The sequence below is a fragment of the Leptidea sinapis genome, chromosome 26 (assembly GCF_905404315.1).
Source record: "Leptidea sinapis chromosome 26, ilLepSina1.1, whole genome shotgun sequence".
NCBI classification, from domain to species: domain Eukaryota; kingdom Metazoa; phylum Arthropoda; class Insecta; order Lepidoptera; family Pieridae; genus Leptidea; species Leptidea sinapis.
In genome coordinates this window covers 9,840,583-9,859,823 of record NC_066290.1, presented here as the reverse complement: position 1 = coordinate 9,859,823, position 19,241 = coordinate 9,840,583, and the positions used below count along the sequence as shown (strand labels likewise).

Below are 19,241 nucleotides of genomic sequence, written 5' to 3'. Positions count from 1 at the left end.
CACAACCTGAGAGTTGAACAAGATATTTTAATCGACCCTTGTGTACTCGAACGCGAGAGGTCGTGGGTTCGAGTCCCGCATCGTTCATAAATTTTGGTTACAAATTTAATTTGTATTATTAATCCTAGAAGTGTGACAAACGTGTGACTTAAAAAATAACAAATCGTAATATTTATTATAATATTGCTTGAAAAATATTTTTCGGCAACAATACAATATATAATAGATTAGGATTGGAAAAAAACAAAATTAACAACTAATGAGTTTGTATTCGTTTGTAACTTACATCTATTTACAAATAAAATATGCTAAGTTGACTATGGACATTAGTCCTTCGACCAAAATGGTCTTTTACATCTAGTACAAAGTTTGAGAGTATTGAACCAGTAAATTGATATAAGGACACAGATAAGAATTTAGCAATAATAGTTTTAAAGATTCAGATTAGAAAGATAAAGCGTTGGTAGACAGTTCGTCATATGTGGAAGAAAGATAAGAAATGAAGAGAGATGAAAATAAAAACGGAAAAGCCGATCATTACAAGAAAATACTTAACTTATTTACAGATGAATTGCTTAATTTTGTGGAGAGTAAATAGATATAAAGATGGCATGAGAGAAAAGATAAAGAACAGGGATTTTTAGATTCTATTCAGAGCTCATCAAGATTTATGTTACAGAATGCTCTTTTAAGGTTTGGAAAAGTAGCATAATTTTGTTTTGATGAATGATACATTGGATACATGGGATTAAACCTACGAATGGCATTATAAAACAAATGTCTCAACTGTTTGAAAGTCGTTACTGAAGAGTAAAACAAACTGTTGAAAGAGAAATGTCGATCGAAAATGTATTTTAATTATCATTCGTTATTAAGGTGCTTTCTCCATTTACGGTATTTGCACTATGAGTGATGACTATTAAGTAGTTAGGTTTAGGTAAATTGACATAAAAAATTTAATAAATCTTGATTCAATACAGAAGAATACTTCCTACTAGATGTAGTAATTGGTAACATAACCGGCAGTAGTCTTAATAGCTAAGTTTTTTTGATTCCGTTTTTATTTTACATTTTTGTGTTCAATTAAAAATAATTTAATTACATCTAGCTGGTACAACATTCCTGTAATAATGTAGCGATTCTTCTCCCTTTGTACTGACCTCTTCATCATTTTTCTACATTTTGGGATGATTAAATTCTAGCATACTAACTACTGTTTATCACAACATGAATTTTGATTATATAATGACACGACAAGAAAATTGAATAGTATTAGTAAAGGACAATCGAAATAAAGGGTCAATAAATAGTTGAAATCAGGATTTTACCCCTTGCTGTTCCAAAATGAAAGGAGAAAACTAAATTGCTGTTTACTTAATCAAAGCAATATCAGAGGAATATCTTTTATTCAATTTTTCATTAATCGTTAAATGATACTGCATTTCATCCTTAGATTTTGAAACATTTTCTTAAACCTAATCCCTGTTTCTTTTTAATATGGTGTTCCATTCAAATACAGCATGACTGGTGAGACAAATTCAACACTCTTGAGAGCGTACGTACGTATATACGGCGATCATTTGAAAAAAAAATACTGATACACTACTTAGTAAACTTCACCAAAAGTTAAAATTTCGCAACGCATGGTCACCGCAAGGGCACACGGACCAGTCGGTGCTTGCCCTTAGCTAACGTAAGAGTAGAGCAATGCAGTGGTGTATCGATACTTCATTTATTTATAGGTAGATTTGTTAAAAAATAATTACTTAATTACATAATTAGTATGATAGGATCGAGTACCGAGTATTGTTAATTTCATTGTTTTTTGTCTCACCAGTCATACTGTTTAATATAGCAGTTGTTTTAAGCCTACATTTTAAAAAAGATGACAATATCTTTTCTTTGTTTAATTTTAAATTACCTAATGAATTACTTCTATATAAAATGCGCTGTAGTTGTAGTAATATAAATAAATATGGGGTATTGTTTGTACTTAAAAAATACATACAAAAAAATTAAAATATTTTGTACTGTAATTAAATTTATATTCATTCTTGTCGTGTCTCGTTTCTAGATTTAATCAGTTCGAACTTCGCAGATAAAGTAAGTTTCGAAAGAGCAAGGGGAGTCGTTCCACTTAAGACCTTTGTCGTCTCTGTTCCAGAGTTCCAAGCAGTTCTCCTCTTCTCCGTTCTCGTATCTGAAGTTGTTGGGTTCTCCGGCGTTCCAGTTCACGAAAGTGAGCGGCCTGCCGTTTGCCATCCAGAAGAAACTGCCCTCTTCAGCTAAGTCAGTGCCGGAAGTCCAAAAGTGCTCGCGACCAAAGCCTGTAATAGTATTTGGTATATAAAAAACTGATATATCGTTGTTATTTTAAAGTTATGTCAAAATATCACGGCCAAGGAGATATTATATCGTAAAGTAAAGATCTTTTATTGAAATATATATCTAGATTTAATAGATCTTTACTATATACTCTATAATCATACTGATATTGTTTAGAGGGTAAAATTTCGATAATTATTAATGCAAGAAGCAAGAAGTATTCATAATGTGCGGTGAGCACTCTTGAATTCAGCAAAGCCATCGGGTACCACGTAGGTGCGAAAGTTTGTCCGCCTCTTTGATAAACACGAGAATAAAGCTTAAAAAAGGAGTTAGAAATTTATTTCTTGGTTACATCAACTTATTTTTTTTTTATTAATTAATACTAAATGTCAATCAATATTAAATATAATATATTTTTGAGTTATTAACACACATAAGCTTGCTTTGTTTGTATTAATCTTCAATAAATACCTTGTAAACATTAACAAAATGACTGTACATTCACAGTCACTATAGAAGTATTTACCTACTGCTTATAATTAAATTTTTTTTTGTGCATTATGATTTTTGGCATACTATTTGAGATTTGAAAATATTGAGCTACTAATGTAATGTATTGTCCGAGATACGTACAATTACGTTAAGCAAGCTTTGTTAAACAACTTTTTATAGCAAACTGGAATCCAGTGTAGGTAACATTTATAACACAATAAAAACTTCAAATCTAAAATAATAAATAATGGAGTTGTGTTGATATTAATAATACAAATAACAGCTGAATATATGTGTGATTGTTATAACAGCATTCCTGAATGGAATTTATTCGTTTAACTGTTGGTATTAACAAAGTAACTACATTAATTTTATGTTATTCATAGCCTTTATATGGAAGAGGAATCACACGAGCCCTGCCGACCTTATAAAGATTCAAATAAACGTACCTACATCTGAATACCAAAATTACATTATGTGTTATTATTTAACGCGTTATTCCAATCTTACCTTTGTCGCTACAGAATTACATGACAGGGAGAAGTAATCTTATACTTGGGGTAACTTTACATTGTGTTTATTAATAAGACACACTCGGTGGTGAGAAACAACGGTCTACCTGTTCCGCCGCGGCCGCGTCTGTTTATTTATAACATTGGTATATACTTATAGGAATAAGCATAGACTTAGAAAATACTAGATACTTAAAATGAAATGAGTATGGACGACCTGACTGCCCCAACATGCGTAATCAATTTTGTTATTTCAATGTAAATATTGCGCGTTTATCAATAAAAAACCCCATTTATCGTATCGCCGCTCTTTGACAACACTTCCGTTAAAGCCTTGCCTAGTATCGGAATACTGGGTCTCGAAATCTCAAGCGATTGCCAATTCCGTGGTCATCCGGAGCAAAGCCAAATTGGATTCGAAGCTGGGCGTCAAAAGTAAAGCACGGCAATGCATCAAGCCAGCCCACATTCTAGAGCTCTACAAAATGCAGGTCCGGCCACACATGGAGAATTGCTGTCATCTCTGGTCTAGCGCATCCCAGTATCAGCTCGATCTATTTGACCGCGTGCTTTGCACGCTCATTGTCGGGTATCCAGTGCTCTGTGAACGGCTCTATCACTTGGCGTTCCGTAGACGTCGCTTCATTGTGTGTCTTCTACCACCATTATCACGGGGAGTGTTCCGAAGAGATGTTTCACCTGATTCATGCTGCCAAATCCTCCTTTGCACGACACGGAACAAATTATTATATCATCTCCATCTTCTGAATGTGTGGCGGTTCTCCACAGTGCGGTTTTCAAGGTACTTTCTTCCACGTCCTACAAAGCTCTGGAATGTGCAGTGAAAAAAGTGTTTCCCGGACGATACGATATGGGTGCCTTACAAAAAAGCACGTGCACCTTTCTTATTGGCCGGCAACGCTCCTGTGATTCCTGTGGTGTCGCAAGAGAATGTGGTTGGCGGTGCTTGCTTTTTACCAAAGTGGCACAAATAAATTTTATAGCACACAGCAGAAAGATCGATTTTTTATCCTGTTTTCCGGGAGGGAAGTGGCACTGTTTGGTCTTTTGAATTTGTTGACGTATTGGTATTGTCACGTGCAAAATCATATACGCAACACGGGAGGGAATTTCCTACGACGCAAATGGTGTACTTTACTCCTAGTTGCGTAATATACTATATTTTGTTCAATAATATTGGCACCTATTCTCATTGAAGAAGTTCTTCTGAAGTCTCGGGATTTTTTTATGAGAAAAACTGACGAGTCGAGGATGACATTCACCTGATGGTGATGATACGCCTCGCCCTAAATAAGTGTTGCTCCGGGTTCTTGAAAAACCCAAAATCTGATCAGCATCGCGACTGTGGTCGTTATTTAGAGACTAAAGATGCTTAGTCTCATTTGCCTAGTAATTTTACATCAATCAATCGAAACATAAAAATGGCCTTATAGGATACTTTACTAATATGCCTTTTCCGGCATCTTGTGGCAATAAGCCTACTGCTTGACGCGTGATGCATCAATCAGGAATGCAATGCATGCTGTAGATCACATTACTTAGTTCTTTCCTCATAAAATGCTTGTGTTATAAGTTCATAACATGTTATTTTATAGTACGAAAGGGTATTTTAACGACTACGTACCTGATTCTCTGACGTATTTTTCAAGCCTATCGTTTTCTTCCTGAGATGAAATCGAAGCGAGATGCATTCCGTGGAATCTGCAGTACTGCTGGGCTTTAAACCAGTTGGCCTGAAATTAAAGACATTTACTCACATTAAACTTTTTTAGCAAGAAAAATACGCCATGTGCTTCCCCGGGGCTTAAAAAAAAGGGAAGTCCCAGGCCAAAGGGTGTCGTAAGGGGCGACTTAGATCATTAGCAGTCTTCTGAAAAACTATGACTACATAAAATTAAAACTATCATTACATGGAAGCGTACCAAGAATACTGGCAGCATTTCCGCGTTGGAAAGCTAGGCTGATCCATTGATCAAATTGAACTTATTTGACGAAAAGTTTTCCTGTTAAGGTCTTTTTTTTCACGTTGAGCGGTATATAAATTACAATTACAATCAATTCGAAACAACGTTATCAAATAAACAATCAGTCGTTAAATAAAGACTGTTTCACTTTTATACGTAAGTCTAACATTAAAATTGCAGTGTGTATAATAATGAAACTTTCACTTGAAAGAAATGATTTGATATCGTCATTAAAAACCTGTTTTCTTCTAGTATCGTTGAAGCGACACTACAGTTCTTACGCAATATAATAATGAGAGGAAATTGTTTATAAGAATGTTTATTATATTTTTAACTATTTCACGTTATGACAACGTTGCGTTGTTAGAAACTGTAATAGGATTATAGAAATAACTGGGTCTATTTTATGATCTGTTTACAAGATATATCAAGTTTTGTCTTTATTATCGCCTTTAAATAATTCGTTACACTTTTAAGTGGAATAGAGCCGACTTTAGGCGAACAAGCGTAATACAGCCGAGCATGACGGATCAGTCTCATCCGTTCAGTTTGTGGGAGTTCAGTTAATGTTTTCAAGATGTTTTTCGAGAAGAATGCTTTGCCTATCGTGGCCATAACCCACGAACTTGACATCAGGCCGTCTATCGTCTGCTGTAAAATCTTGTATCCTCAAATTCTTCGGGCACCTTTCGCGATGTGGATAGGTGTCCAGTGAATCACTTGTGACGCTGGAAATGTTTTAACAAGCATTGCGCAGATCATTGTACGAATGCACCATGACAGCAGCGGTACGCTACGAGAGGTAATCTAGAAGAGAGACACAGCCCCGCAAGTAACAGATACGACCACTCTGTCAAGAGTAATAGGTATTAAAGAAGACCCTTTGAATTGAGACTACCAACAGACAATGATTTTTCTCTCAGTCAAATTGCTAGTATCTAGATTTAATATAATTTTCATCAGCGTTGAAAAAATAAAAAAAAATAACAAAAAAACAACCGACTTCAAAAACACTATTCCAACACAATAGATATAATATGCACTAAAAAGTATAAAAATAATTGCGTATTTTTATACAATCTAATTCTAGTCTACTCTCACCAAACTATCTTTGAAGTATATCCTTTCCAATAAAAAAAAAATCATCGAAATCGGTTGGCGCGATATTGAGTTATTTGTTAATTTATCATCCAATGTATGTATAGCAAATTTAAGACTTTTATGATTTTTCTCATAGAGGTCACTGTCAGATCTGGACCAAATTACAATGGGACTACACGGGAAGAACCAGCTTTCAAATAAAAAAAGAATTATCAAAATCGGTTCACCCAGTCGAAAGTTTTGCGGTAAAAAACATAAAAAAATAGCGAGCATAAAAAATTAAGAACATCCTCTTTTTTTTTTTGAAGTCGTTTAAAAACTTTGCTTAAATCGAAGTATTAAGATTTAAAGTTATATATACTTATACCACAGAGTAGGGATGGATAAGTAATTGCTAATTCTAATATTGTATGCTTTATAAAAGCGATATTCTCAAAATATTTTGTCTTTAGAAGTGTACGCAAATAAAAGATTCGGATTAAGATAACCCTCGTCAAGTAGCACCCTGTTCCCTGAAGGTCACGCCGCAGACGACAAGCACGTCGCTCAGGCAGCTCAACTTCAAGGTAAGGGTTCAATGACCTACACCCTCGCACATGTCACTGGTGGGGCTAGCTCACATATTTCATTTATTTAAAAAATTCCGCTGAGGTATACACTAATATAAACATAGTGCATAATTAATAATGGTAAGTGATGTCTCAGTTATGGACGAACATAGCATGATTTTTTTATTAAGCCACGAAAGAAAGTAAATTCTCTCGATCTATGAAGTTATATAAATATATTTTAAAACAAAAAACACAAAATATAGATTGAGTTAATCCCACCCTTTGGAAAAAATGTCAACTAGATCATCATAACGTTCCCTGGCAAATGTTCAAGGAAGAGTAATAACCTTAATTAGATCCTGCATAAATATGCTGGATCAAAGAAAAAAATTACATTCCTTTCATATGTCATATGCCCTGAGTTTGGAAAAGGAACACGTCTTTTTGCCAGTCCGGGTCATCAACGGGTTTGTCGAAGGCTTTCAAGTCAATAGCCACTGGAGACTATCATGTAGAAATGAATGGAAAAAGTTTACTGAATGTTTTACCTTAATGTTGTGGAGCCACCCTGAAGCAACTATTATAGTAATGGACAAAACCCTATACCACTTCATGCAAATAATTAAGCCAACTACGCAATCCCAAAAAGAAGCTGACAACGTCGCTTGGCATCAAAAAAACCTCGTAAACATATATATGTTAGCACGTCTTTTAATGGAAAACAAACCAACAAAGATCCAATACGTCATTGACGAAATAGCTTTAGAACATGGCCACAGAGTGATACTGTTACCGCCGTACCATTGTCGACACAATGCAATAGAGTTGGTGTGGGCGATGCTGCAAGACGCAATACAGTTTAACACAACAAAGTGAATAGAACAGGTAAATAAATAAAGGGAAATGTGAAAATAGAGAATAACGTCGAAAATAAACTTACAAGTGTATGTGATGATAGAAACGAGACAGTGAAAATAGCAATATTGGCGAAATTAGATTAAATATGGCCTTTTGTGGCACCTTATTTCAGTTTCTGTCTCGATGAATTTGTTTTTTACGCGCAAATAAAGTTAAATATTCATACCAATATTCAGTTCATTCAATTATATTTAAGAAGACATTTAAATATTTTTTCAGTTTATTAATTAATTATTTAAGCAGTTTAAGTAGAATTATTTAGGCAGTGTCCGGTTAACGTCAAGAGAGGACTGCCCAAATTGTTGTAGCGTTTTCTTGATCAGAAAGATAGTAGAATTTTACAGGATCTCGTCACGCAAAATGGCACAAAGTCATCGAATGAAATGGCACATATACTATAGTTAAACTAAAAAATGTAAATGTAAAAAATATCTTAAGATTCCATATTATAAATTGCGAGAAAAATTCCCGACGTAATATTATATTGAATTTGAAATGCTCCAGGGTATCGCGGTAACATTAAGGTCTGATTTGCGATCTGCTGTATATCTTCGTGTAGTGTTATATAAAGCAAGTAACGTGGATTTTGGTATCAATATCAATTTGTTTAATCATTTTTTATTTGAATGTGTCGTACTTCATTACAGATTGATAGTATAAATTTATTTATGTTAATTTAATATATGCTACAAATCTACACAATAGATACAGATATTGGCTGCAGAATTATTGTTTGTCTATTTATAGAAATTGATAGTTTTATTTATAATAGCTTAAGTTATACTATTATGTACTCTACAGACCTACATGATATATTATATACCAGTTTTAGCTGCAAAGTGACTTTGTCTCTTTATGCAGAGTGATAAATTGTATCTGTGATTATTATTATCTGAGTCCATAATATTATGTATGCTACACCTGAGTTAAATATAGCAGTATCAACTGCACAATCGAATTTCGAGAAACTGATCAATTTTGTCTATGGCCATATTATTATATATTATATTGGGAATGGAGCGACCGCCTTCAGGCCATTTAATAATAAATTTTATTGTATGATATTATATTGTTACGAAATTTTATTTAAGAAAAGAAGTCCGCTGTGTTTCATGCGCCCGTTCTTCTCAGGTCTGAGGCATACTTTTTTGTGTGGTTGGTAGTTTTAGACATTCAATGAGTGATTTTAAATCCTATTTTCAATAAAAATATATGAATTTTGTATATTACAGATCTACATTAAATATTACCAGTCTTAGCTTAGAATATTAATAATAATTAGTCTTAGCTAGCTTACAATGGACCTTTTTTTAGTATTATCCAGTCCATTTTATGTGTATTTAAATATGCAGGCATGTATCTTTATGCAGACCTCGTAATGAACTCGCGAACTTTTACTTAATAGCTAGATCACTTCCACCAGACAGTCAAAATATAACAAAATATTAGCAGAATAATGATATCACAGAAATAGACGGTGAAACGGTTGGAAATTGTTGGCTAGGACGAAATTTCCGGCAAAATTTGCGTCCCGCGCGCCATATTACTTCCGGTCCATCGCTGTTGGAACTGATTTCGTGGAAAACGACAAGCTTGCTGGAAACTTATTCAATATTTAATTATAGTGTAACTGTCACTATTTTTAAATGATCATTACAATTTTAAATTGAATATGCCTAGCAGAAAAATAAATAGTATGCCGTATCTAAAATAATAAAAGTTATAAAGGTATTATATATAAGTCTCATATTAGTTATAAGTCTCTATGATTTCATTTTTTTAAATGACAAAAATGGCTGTTTTACTATCTTAATTCAGTTTTATTAATTGACATTTTCTTCTCCTCTTAGGCTTATATCTAATAGTTAGGTTAAAATTGTGAATCGAACGAAATATTTTGACATTGTTTTTTCTCAATGATCATTTTAAAATAATGAAGTTAATTACATCCTATCCATAATTATTAATAATAATAATCTTCAGTTATTATGATAAGTTCTAGTGAATGTTTAAAGAAAATCACATAAGTGTTACCATACTGAACTCATACATGTTTGTATTTGCCTTAATATAAATGACTTTTAACAGAATTTATAGGTATTATAGTTTTAATTGTAGTTGCTGTTTTTGCAAGCTTTATAATGTGGTTGGAAGATGGTTATCATCCATCCTTAGTGGTGAAGGTTGAGAACGACAAAAATAACATGTACTTAAGAGCACCGACTCGTATTGTTCGTTGTTATCACAACGCCGATTACAATGCAGTTAATGATGAATTATCAAAAATTGACTGGGTTGAAGAGCTCTCATCAGAAGATATATATGTGCCGTAGGAAAATTTTATTTTATACTTAACCATATTATAGATCGAATTGTACCTACAAAACTAGTGCATGAAAATGATAAGTTTCCATCGTGGTACTGTAGATCTTTAATAAAGTTAATTAAGAAAAAACTGAAAGCTCATAAAAAATGAAAAATATACGGAAGATCTAGTGACTATGATAGGTTCCCGGAATTACGCCGTGAAACAAAAGAAGAGTTTAGAAGCAGAATGCTATGATTTATTTATTGATAAGGCTGAAAATAATATTTATAACAATTCTAAAAAATTGTGGGCATTTGTAAAATCTAAGCGAAGTAGTAATTGTATTCCAGACTGTATGTACTATGATGATGATACTGGATCAGACGGTCAAATGATAGCTAATATGTTTAACACATTCTTTAGCTCCGTTTTTACAGCCGATTCTAATACTAGATTTAGCCATGATAACTTACCAATAAGCTATACTCAAACTGTTGCGAGAACAATAGACATTATACGTGAAAAGGTAGACCCACGGCTTGACCCATACAAAGGAAGTGGTCCCGATCATTTACACCCAATTTTACTGAAGGTAAAGAAACCTTTAGGTATACTCTTTAGGAAATGTTTACATTCAGGTAGTTTACCATCAATATGGAAAATGTCTTTAATTGTCCCCATTTTTAAAAGTGGTGACAGACATAATATTAAAAACTATTGTGGGATTTCAAAGATATCGGTTATCCCAAAATTATTTGAAATAATAATCTATGACACTTTATTTCCTTTATTACGACCACTAATTATTCCACAGCAAAATGGATTTGTAATTAAATGCTCGGCGGAAACTAACCTTTCTAGATGAAGTATTGGATGCCTTAAACAATGGATTCCAGGTAGACACAATTTAAACCGACTATTCAAAGGCGTTCGATCAAATTTCGCATGCCCGACTATTATTTAAACTTGAGCGTGTCGGTATTCAAGCAGACCTTCTAAGATGGCTGGAGTCGTATCTCCGTAACAGAACACAAGCGGTAGCTGTTAAAGGATTTATTTCTAGTTTTGTTCCTGTTACATCTGGCGTTCCTCAGGGCTCTCACCTTGGCCCATTGTTATTTAACATATTTATTAAAGATGTTTTGCAATCTTTTCAAAATTCTAATATTTTACTTTATGCGGATGACACCGAAATATTTAAAATAATAAAAGAAAAACAGGACTGTGTTGAACTACAAAGCGATTTAATTGAGTTAGGAAACTATTGTTCCGCTAATGACTTATACCTCAATGTTGACAAATGCTGTACGATAACATTTTCGAGGAAAAAAATGCCAATTTTATTCAAATATAAAATAATGAACCTCTTAAAAGGGTGTCAGAAATAAAAGACCTTGGGGTAACGCTAGATTCGGCTCTCTTATTTGAAAATCATATAGTCAATATGACAGCAAAAGCTTATAAAATGATTGGTTTTATATTCAGACAGGGAAATGTCAGACCATATTTAGAATATGCTTCGACTGCTTGGAACCCACGTTATACAAAGATATAGCATCTTAGAAAATATAGAAAGTGTACAAAATAAATTTATTAAAAGATTAAATTATAAGTTTCAAAATTGTAATACTCTTCAATTTAATTACCTATATTTACAACAGCGTAGAGAATACAGAGATCTAGTTTTCCTTTTCAAAATATTACATGACTTAATTGATTCCAATCGTATTTTAAGTAACATTAAACTTAACTGTCCAAAACATTATACACGTTCTATAGATACATTCTTTATCCCTGTTCGTAGAACTAATTATACTAGCAATTGTTTTATTATAAGAGCATACAACACCAATAATAATAATTATAGTCACTTAGACATTTTTCATAGCACCAATCGAACTTTTACTAAAAAAATTAAAGAATATCTTAAACATCCTTAAAATATGTGCAACCGATAAATTTGATAAATTTTGTTTCATTTGTATTTTGTGTACTTTTTTCGCCTTATGTTTAATTGTATGTCAAATCGTTATATTTTGTATTATATTCACTCCTACTTTGTTTATATTTAATTGGAAACTTTATTGGCTTGTGTAATATAAATTATGTGTTACAATGTGTATATTAACTTAAGCTGTTTGTTTTCCAATAATGTAACTAAGTATATCTATAGAAGGATGGTTAGTGACCCTGACTACTAAGCTAAAGGTCCCGGGTTCGAATCTCGATAGATGCAATCATTTATATGATGAATTTGGATGCTTGTTTCCGAGTCATGAATGTTTATATATTGTATTTATGTATGTTTAAGTACCTAAATACCTTTGGGGCAAGTTAATTTGTGGAAAAGTGTGTCAATGTTAAATTATTATTATTTATTTCAAAAAGTGATATCACACTGAATAAACAACCTGTTCTATTATCACAAACACCATCATTTAAAGAACAAATATGACAGTTACAAGCCCAGTTATTGGTAAACAAAACAACACTACCTACACTTCATTCGAACTTGTACCGTTGACAAAAAAAAAACTGATTTCTCATGGTCATTCAGTAACAGAATCATAAAGTGAACATTCTGTGCGATACCTACACTTATATTATATGCTATACTAGAGTATTATTAGTGATAGTATTAGTATTTTTAGTACCTATAAGGAGCATATTGCAGACTGTAGCGACGTACAATAAATCATTTGTAATCCTGGCACGTAATAATATGTTTGCAGTTGGAAAAAATGAGCCTACGTCAAAAAAAATAAGCTCATCTAATGTTGTATAATGTGATTGGTTACAAAATGATACTTAAGTGACAATTTATCGATCTTTAAATAATTTACAATCAAATCATCTTTAAATAAAATACAATCATAACGAAGTAAGAACTGCTCATTGAAGATGTTTTTAATAGAATACTTCACAGCTAAATATCTAAGTGATCGGACAGCCTCGAACTAGATTATGATTATTTTATAGCATTAGCAATGACAGTAAAATATTGTATATATATAAGAAAATAGCAATTATGAATGATTAAAAATAGCATGGCTTACAATATAGGGTGACTATCAGAATAATCATTGTATGGGCAGAAATGCCCATACAATGATTAAAATACTAGGCATGAAAACTCTTATTTTCTAAGTAGACATTGCTTATGTGTGGTTTACTCTAAAGTGAAACGTTATCCGCATTTATTTTCAAGGGTGTCTGACATTCTGAAAACTTTAGAATAATCATTGTATTGACAGTGTTCTCAGCGATATAGTTGGTATAAAATATTATATAGTCTTTTAGTAAGCATTTCGCTTATCTTCAGATACAACTTTATAAAATATTTTTTTGTTAGGCTCTTAAATTTATTTTCCACATAACTTATGTGAATAAATAAAGAATAAAAGATGGTAAATGAAGCCGCCAAAAAGTTATACGATAATAATATTTTAATGTAGCAAACTATTAAAAAAAACGTAGTTTGGCAACAAAGTGAAACAATTCCGACAGTATAATATTTAATCTCGTTATATGCTGTCGGTACCGAGGAGATCGATGCTATAGGTGAAAGCTTGCCACTGGTAATCGATCAACCAGACCACCGCTGACGTCACTACAAGATGCGTACGCGCAGTTACCTAATAGATTAACAGTCCGTTGACACTTTATAATGTAACTCTGTTATGTTGTAAATTAATCTTTAAATATCAATAAAAATGAGAAACACCATCTCATAATTTAGAATATTGAGGTTAATGTTTTGTTTATTGTAGTTTTGGTAAAGATGAGAAGTACGTACGAAAAAAGTGCGGGTTATAGTTTCATAAATATACTTACAATCAATTTTTTTTTCATCGGAAAATAACAGAAACATAACGCTTTTCAAAAATCTTTAAAAGAATGGATTAGAAGTATGTATCGTATAAATTACCAGACAGTCTGATAAAGGTTGATCAGTTTTGATTTGTTAATGAGTGCCTTAGCTGTAAATGTGTGCCTTAGCTGTAAATGGTTTGCTCGGTCAATATTCAAAATATTAGGGAGCTTATTTCACGCGTCTTTGACTATTTTCGACTTGTGAATAAAAATCGCTTACAGAACAATGATTTGTTTTCCTTTTACGCAATTTGTTCGTGTACACACTAGTATATTGTAAGTTTATGGATATGACTTAACGAACGTTTCGTACTTCACCAGAACTGAAGACTGGCCGTCTTCTAGTCCCGATCTTAATCCGCAGGATTTTGATTTATGGTCGGTTTTAGAGAGTACGGCTTCGTACAGCAGTGAAGAAGTTTCCCATGGAAAAAGTTCGTGCTTCTATTTATAACTGGCGTCAAAGTTTTAAGGACTGTATTGCAGCCAATGGCGACCACTTCGAATAAGCTTTTTTATTTTATATTTATGTTTTAAACTAACACACTGTAAAAGTAATAAATTGTATTTGCAATAAAATATATTTTTTTGTTTCAGTATTTATGGGATGACTAGTTAAGTAAAGGGAGGTTATGAAAGACACGTGTCAAACACGTATGTTATAAGCTAGTTGTTACCTTAAAGAATATTCCGAGGTAGTATCGCTTCTCGCCACTCTTGAGCAGTGGCATAGTCCACCGAGTTACACCCAACTCATCGTCACCGCAGCTTGAGCAATCTGTGGGCAAATTCATAGTTATTAATATACTTATTATATGCTGTTTTATATCTTGGACATATAATCAAGTTAGTCAGGTCCTATTCCACGAAAGAGATCACTCATCAAATCCAAATCGCACGGACAACGTTCGTATAATGTTCCATCTCAAATACCACAGTGTCTCAAGTCAAAAGTTAATTGTCAGTGATGACATACGGAACGCAGACGTTGTCAGAGATCGAATCAGAAATGAGGAGACCTGTTGGAGAAACGAAGTCACCGACTTAGCCCAGATGACTGCGAAACTGAAGTGGAGGGGGCACAAAGCCCAAAAAACAGATAGCCGTAGAGGTATTAAATTCTTCGAGTGGCAACCACGTCAAGAAGATGCAGTGTTAGTAGTCTCCCCACAAGATGGACCGATGATCTGGTCAAGATAGCTGGAGGGCAGCGCAGGACCGGTCGTCGTAAAGATCTTTGGGGGAGACCTTTGTCCAGTAGTGGTCGTCTTTTGTGTTGTTTATTTTTGTTGCTCTTTTCTGACACCAAGCTGTAGTGTATTGGTGTGGTTTGAAGGTCGCCGTAGTGAATTACCTGGCAGTTGAAACTGAACATTAATTCATATTATCTTAAAGTCGTAAGTGCAGCTCAGAATTTTAGTACTTAATATAAAAATCATTATCATGTCAATTTTATGAACGCCTGGTCACCTTTTATCAAGTAACGTGCGAAAATTCGGCCACACATGGAGTACTGTTCTCACCTCTGGAGGGCGCTCCCCAGTAACAGCTTCTTCCATTTATCCGCATACAACGAAGATTGGCTTAAATTTTCTACCGCATATATCACGGGAAGTGCTCAGAGGATTTCAGGTTGATAACAACAGCCGAATGCCACCATCACAGGATGGTGAAGTCCGCCATTCTACCACCACGCCTCTTGCGAGGAATCTTGTCTACCTCAGCTTCTTTGTGGAATCAATTACCGACACGACTCAGGGACCTTCAAGCATAGAGCATACTGCAGCACCTTAAAGGCTGACTACGCATCTCTAGTCACCTGGTGATTTAGTTTTGGTGAAAAAAATAACTCTGTTTGTATCAATTTCTGATTAATTATTATTGACTCTTATCCTTATCTCCTTTAAAGAAGTCTTAGCCATAGCGAAACTTGATCGAGTAAATAAAGCGATGTACAAGTGATTCACCACCAGTAAATTAGTCTTGCATCACTTACGAATAGCGCGTTGTTAACCTTCGTGGAAAGCGTAGGAATATTAGAGAGTTTTTTTCCAAGGTAACTATGACGAATGGTATCCCACTTTTATGACAACCAAGTGATGCACCAACCAGGTCTACTTGACATGTGGTATATGCTTGACAATTAAAGCTCAAGATATAATTTTATGGAGAGGTGGTCTTCTACACTAGCTGAGAATTTGAAACATTGCTGAGGTCAGTTGCATTGTTGTGTTTCTCTTTATTTAGATGAAAGAGAATCACATCAAACAGGTCACCGGAACACTCCCCGTAATAAATGCGGTATAACACACACAAACAAGCGACATCTCTACATAACACGACATCGCTGTTTATAGAGAATAGAACCTTCTTTTACAAAGGAGGATGGCGAGAATGCCTATATTTTGAGACCCACTGAAAGAAGTGGCGTACATCATGGAAACTTGTATTAATCAATAATCTTAATCTATTGTTCAATCAATAATTTGTATCTTATGTCTTATTACTGTCTGCTAAAAGATAATGTAATACGTGGAAGGTTGGCCAGCAGCTAATAATTGAGGATTCACAATTCATTCTTTTTTAAGCAGGTATCGATTCTTTTAAAGGTACTTTTTGTATCAAAAAACGATAATTAATAATCTTATTGAATTTTATTGTGAATTACTTTACTGATTTGAGAAGGTATAGATAGTTTGATTGATACAAAAAATGACTGTCATATCAAAAAAATGTAGATGTCAATTGCGCACAACGTTCCGTTAGTACAAGATGACTTATTTTTTTTAATAAATTATAGTAATTTCTTTCTTTTGACTCCCATATCTTAGCGCCTCAATATTTTTTATATAATCATCGTCTAAAACTATTTTTATAATTAATATAAAGTTGTACTTGTACGATGCTTCCTTAATTTTTGAATTATGTGGGTCCATTCTCGCCATCCTCCTTTCTAAAACCGAATGATTAAACATTGATGAAACTATAATTTTGCAGCTGACTGTACCAAAATTTCTGTAAGAATTCAGAATTAATGATCGCATTGTATTATATATTATATCCTAAATGTTACATGAGTCATCAATGTCGACATTATTATAAGTTCCGTTTCGTCAACTATTTGCCAAGGTCGGAATTTCAATAAATATCATTCGATTAGTTTATTATGTTAAAGAAATGGAGAATCTTGACCTATTTGCCGCGGGCGCTAACAAAGCCTGCACTCTACGTTGTTTAACAAACTATTGTTATATCTTTCTCTTTGTAGTCTAAATATATTTTGTATTCGACTCCCACTCGCCTGAAACTCTGAGGAATTGAGGAACAACACTTGAATATAAATAATTTATAAATGAATGGAGTTATATTTCCTTTCCAGGTGATTTCAGGGCTGTATATATACAATATACTACATTGAGTTTTTATTTTTTTTCTAAATAGTTCATCACCAGCTGGAAAACGTCCACTTTTGGACAAAGGCCTCCCCCTAATAATTTCCACGACGATCGGGCCTGGAGCCCTATTACGAAAATCGAAATACGAAGTTTCGGTTAACGTCTCGTACATTTTTCAATTACGAAAGTGTTTCGGATCCGAAGATCGATGAAGTTCGCGATTAGACATTTTGTCTTTCGTTTACCTTATTCCCAAATTCATGTTGTCATTCATTATGTCTATGGTTCCGAAACGATATCCGTCCGCACGATTCGGATCCGAAGTACTTTCGTATTAGGATTTTCGTTTCGGACCGAAACTTCAAGTGTCGGTTTTGGTAATAGACCTCCTGCGCTGCCCTCATCCAACGTATTCCAGCGATCTTGACCAGAAATGAAAAAAATAATAATTCATTAAACATTTAATGAAATCGTTTTTGTCACAGCAGTTATTCGGCCTTACTTAAGTTATACCAGAGAACAAACCGAGAATATGAAAAATGTTAACTACATCGCTGTTAACACTGTCGATGCAATGTTATATTGAAGTTTTTCATATGTCAAGCACCCTTGCAAATAAACCCGGGAAACTTATACGTCCGAATATTGGTCCGAATAAACCAATTATTAGCAAAATGTATATTTGTATACATTTTGCATATTCTTGATATATTCTTAGGTATAACTTTATACCAGGATATTGGTAAGGCCGATTGAATATAAAAGTAATACATGGTTCAAAAAGGAATCAAGTCTTTTTATTGTAATTCAAATATATTTTTGTATAACTCAGGGTCTGTATTTTATGAACTGATATTTTTAATTGAACAGGTTCTCTTTCAGAAGGAGTGCCATAATAATGCCCGAACATTGAAAACTCTAAAAATGTGACATACATTTCTAAGAAAAAAAAAATATTAAAGAATAGCGATTAATGAATCGCACTAAAAATATTTAAAAAACTTAAGGCGTACCGAATTAGAAAATAATGTATGATATTATAAATTCTATATTAGCCCAACATCAGAATTTATTTAAAACACGGCATCTTATCAGTCAATAATTTACAACATTGCGAAGTTAAGCAAACATGCATTATAAAATTTAAAATATACATACATACATTCAGCATGACGTTTAACAAAAAAGTTCGCAGAAAAAACTCGAGTAATATTATTGCGTAAAAAACTAGTTTGAGATGGACCTGTAGCAACAAGAAATATATTTAACTACTTATAATAATACTACTGTGTAACAAACATAACACAAAATACATACATATATATTATTCTATATTGTATACTTAGCATCGAAACGCTAAAAACATGGATACCTTCCTTACCATCTGAATATTCAAATTCACATATTAGGAAAAAAAAAACGTTTAAAAAAACCGACTGAAAAAACTGAAAAATATCAAATAGCTAAAATTTTTATTTAATACACCTCTTATCATAACATACCTTTATCTTTAATATTAATAAAATTCTATTATTTATATGTTAGCACATATTGCGTGCCAAGTCCTAAACAAAATAAAACTTAATATTACGCGTGTCTTTCCGCGTGGGTTGTTTTGTACTAGACGAAGCTATCCCGATTAAAGTCACGCGTGGCGAGTGTAGGTACTTTTATTACATTTGGCTTGGCACCGACTACAAAGCTATCAATATGTAGCACATACAAATAATAGTATTTTATTAAAATTTAAGGTAAAGGTTTGCATAAGAGGTGTATTA

The 19,241-nt window shown here is 33.3% G+C and overlaps 1 protein-coding gene across 2 annotated transcripts in view; it reads right to left on the bottom strand.

The window, feature by feature from the left end:
* Positions 1 to 249: 249 nt before the first annotated feature.
* LOC126972481 (low affinity immunoglobulin epsilon Fc receptor-like) overlaps positions 250 to 19,241 on the bottom strand; it is a 113,697-nt gene continuing 94,705 nt past the window's right edge. For both annotated transcript variants that reach the window (XM_050819279.1, XM_050819280.1), the window contains 3 exons: positions 14,746 to 14,846; positions 4,978 to 5,086; positions 250 to 2,327 (listed from right to left, as the gene is read on the bottom strand). In XM_050819279.1, coding sequence (XP_050675236.1) covers positions 2,077 to 2,327; positions 4,978 to 5,086; positions 14,746 to 14,846 — 461 coding nt within the window. In that variant the 3' untranslated portion in view covers positions 250 to 2,076. The remainder of the gene's footprint in view (positions 2,328 to 4,977; positions 5,087 to 14,745; positions 14,847 to 19,241) is intronic.